This window comes from Convolutriloba macropyga, chromosome 5 (assembly GCF_964194025.1).
Source record: "Convolutriloba macropyga chromosome 5, txConMacr16.3, whole genome shotgun sequence".
In the NCBI taxonomy this organism is placed as follows: Eukaryota; Metazoa; Xenacoelomorpha; order Acoela; family Convolutidae; genus Convolutriloba; species Convolutriloba macropyga.
Window position 1 is genome coordinate 41,687,245 of NC_134472.1, and position 3,361 is coordinate 41,690,605.

Below are 3,361 nucleotides of genomic sequence, written 5' to 3' on the forward strand. Positions count from 1 at the left end.
ACTGCCGATCTACGAATCTATTGCGGCTATTTTCTGGCAAGCTGCCAGCTATGTTCTATTTTTCCATTATTCATTTTGCGGTAAATTTCATTCAGGTAGATCAGGAGCAGGAGTACAGCTGATCTTTTTCGACGCAAACCATATTGCCTTTCTGTGAGCTGATTGTCAATAACCGGAAAGAGGTGATTAGATAAATTATGTAAATGATGTAGACCAGTAGCACAGATTTTTAATTCAATACGGAAAATTTTTTCGTATAATAGTTCAGGAAAATATCTCAATGTAAAGTTTCTCATTCGTGACTTCAAGAAATAGAGGTGAAATATGAGCTGCTTAGATTCCAAGCTTAATATCATTATAATGTGAGGACATAGACATTTGTGTCGTGTGCGGACGACATTAAAACCACTTCTTTTCAATTTAACTCGTGTTGCTAAATTATGCAGCAGAAGTTAGCCGGGACTGTTGCTATTATTAATATAGCTTACAAATTAAATACAACGATATAGCGATCTGTTAACCACCACTGTCACTACTAAACCACCACCATAATAAGAAGCTAACTTACTACAACTACACTCTTTCATGTCAAACAGTCCAAGTTGCGCGCTCAGCTACAAACAAGTTAGTCTAAATGTCATTGGCATTGGAGTTGCTACCACTGGAATACTAGCCATTTCTGCCACTGGATTCTATCTAACATACAATGTTATTCACGAGATTCGAGAACATTCTAGAAGTCTCCGCAGAATTTCTTCTAGCTTGGCTGAGATACAAAGTGATATTCGTGAGGTCAGGTGTTTAGCCAAAAATTATCCGGAATTTGGATGGTTCCAGCCAGCTACTCTAAGAACCACTGGACCTTTGCTGGATTCAAGTCAAAGTTTAGAACCAGCGAATGCGGAAAATCGACCATCTCCGAACAGATTCCGAAAGCAGTCCAACCAGAGGCCTGGACTAAGTGCGGGTTGTAAAGTTTTAGCTAGTCGCGATGGACCAAGATACTCTTATAGAAGTCCAATTTTGAGTCCGAATGTTTCAGACTACGAAGACGCTTTTTCAGTTATAGAGAAGTCGAAAACTTCAAGCGAGGAACAAGTTCTCCAACCCCGTAAGCAGAATGAAAACGAAGAGGTACAAGTTGAAATGCTATTGGAGGATGATGTCACTAGATCAAAACCTACAGAAACATTCGCGGATTTGTTCAAACAAATTGATGAGCTACACGAAGGCAGTGGACAGAGAAAGATGGAAGCTTACGAGATTCTTCAAGAAAAGTTTCGAGATTTTCCAGAAAACCCCGAAATTCTCTGGCGTCTGGCCAGATCTCTGGTTATTGTGGCAGAATTGGAGGAACGGCAAGGGAAAAAGGAGAAAAAACGAGAAATCCTGGAAAAGGGATGCGAATTGGCCCGCAAATGCCTGGAAGTGAATTCAAGTGCCGAGGGTCACAAGTGGTTGGCAATAATATCTGGAATGTTGGGCCAGTTCCAGTCTGTGAGTGAGAGAATTAAGGGCGGATTTGTGTTTAAAGAGCATATTGAGAAAGCTATTGTACTGAAGCCAGAAGATAGCTCATTGCATCATCTTTTGGGTCGGTGGAGTTTCGAAGTATCACAATTAGGGTGGGTGGAGAGAAAGGCTGCCTCGACGTTCTTTGGAACTCCACCATCTTCAAATATGAATGATGCTCTCAAATGTTTCCTCAAAGCTAATGAACTTGAGGGGGGAATTTGGAAGGACAATAATTTGTGGATAGCCAAATGTCTGGTAGCCATGAGGCGGGTGGATGAAGCCAAAGCGTGGGTAGATCAAGCTCTCAATGCAGAGAGTATGGAGTCGGATGACCCCAATGTGATGAAAGAGTTAATGGCTATTAAAAACAAGTAGTTAGTAGCTACACCCGCTACCCTATTTGTCATAGGCTTATTTTGACCTGTTTTGTTTAATGGGCTGAATAATAACAAGCGTCGTAAATTCATAACTCTTTAACCAATGAATGTAGTATAACGTTTGAAATCAAACCAATTGTGATATAACGTCTGAAATCAATGCTGTGACAATTTGGGTACCAGAAGTAGATGGGAAAGTTTTTCTTAACACTGTTGTATATAGATTCTACAATAATTGTAACAGACAGGCACCGTTGAAGAATAAATAATGATATTATAATTTCTCTGTATAAAAACACACCCCCTAACTGAAGTAATCAGATACTCCTCCATGGTATAATAAATTATTTCTTTTTTCTTTTTGTACACGAAAATGCAAAAACAATTTAGGAAAATTCAGTTGAGAAAGGAAAGAGATGGTGTATGTTGCTAATCAGGTAACTGATTGTGAGTAGTATGCAAATGATAGTGAGTACTAGATGATTTTGTATACAAAACGAGATTGTCAGGCTTTGACCCATGAGAACATGAAGTTACAGATTTAAATCAATAAATCGAGAATACTACCTACTCATTGAACACAGTTTAATACAATTCTCTTGTCGCAAGGACTTTTACAAATTCGAGAAGAGGCAAACTTATCGTGCCACAGACTGGTGATGGACTGCGTAGTAACGTCTAATGACAAACGCAACTGGAGGAGGATATTGAAAGCACATATTAATCGTAATAGACAATCAAGATTAAACGATGTGAAACACTTCTTTTGAGCAAGAATTTTTTACCTCGATACGCAATTTATCCCCACCCGTTTTTTTGAAATCTCAAAGGTCTAAATTAGGATCACGACGAGGTTAAAGGTACATGTGCCTACATTATAAATCAGTAACAACACATCTTTCCTCTGAAAAACTAAATAATAACGAAGGTTCGGTTTCCGGTTTTCGCCAATTATTTTAAGAAAATGAATTTTTAAAGCATTTGTTTTTGTCCTTTGGAAATAGGTAGTCTTTTTTGCATCTCTTCTTTTAACTTTGTGAGTTTTACTTTCAATTTTTCCTCTCTTAGAAATCCAAGTTTATTCCATTTAGAACAAAATTTCTTAATTTTATTTTGACTTACATACTGTTGTGGGAGCAAAATCATGTACGTATTAGTAGTGATGTGTCTTTCTGGGCAAAATACAGGGGGGGACATAAGTGTCTTCCCGGGCACACTACAGTGAGGTCATAAGTGTCTTCCCGTGAACACTACAGGGGGGGGGGACATAAGTGTCTTCCCGGGCGAACTAAAGGGGAGACACTTAAATTTTTTTTAGAATTTTTCCACTTTTATGCATGAAGTCAACTCTGACAAAGACATTCTAATAATTCCTGCCGCATGTGCCGCATTCTGAGTCTGTTTTGTAGTTGAACAACGCTACACTAACGCTATTTTTGCTTAAAAACTTAATTCTTAAATGTCTCTTC

At 38.5% G+C, this 3,361-nt stretch overlaps 1 protein-coding gene across 1 annotated transcript; it reads left to right on the forward strand.

Moving 5' to 3' along the window:
• Positions 1-408: 408 nt before the first annotated feature.
• LOC142340017 (regulator of microtubule dynamics protein 3-like) lies at positions 409-2,250 on the forward strand. The gene has a single exon (XM_075390414.1). It carries the CDS (start codon positions 586-588, stop codon positions 1,888-1,890), a length of 1,305 nt encoding a protein of 434 aa, XP_075246529.1. The 5' UTR covers positions 409-585; the 3' UTR covers positions 1,891-2,250.
• Positions 2,251-3,361: the final 1,111 nt, after the last annotated feature.

Bases quoted from the DNA above. Each gene is read 5' to 3' on its own strand.
- LOC142340017 (XM_075390414.1), top strand. From the start codon at position 586: ATGTCAAACAGTCCAAGTTGCGCGCTCAGCTACAAACAAGTTAGTCTA.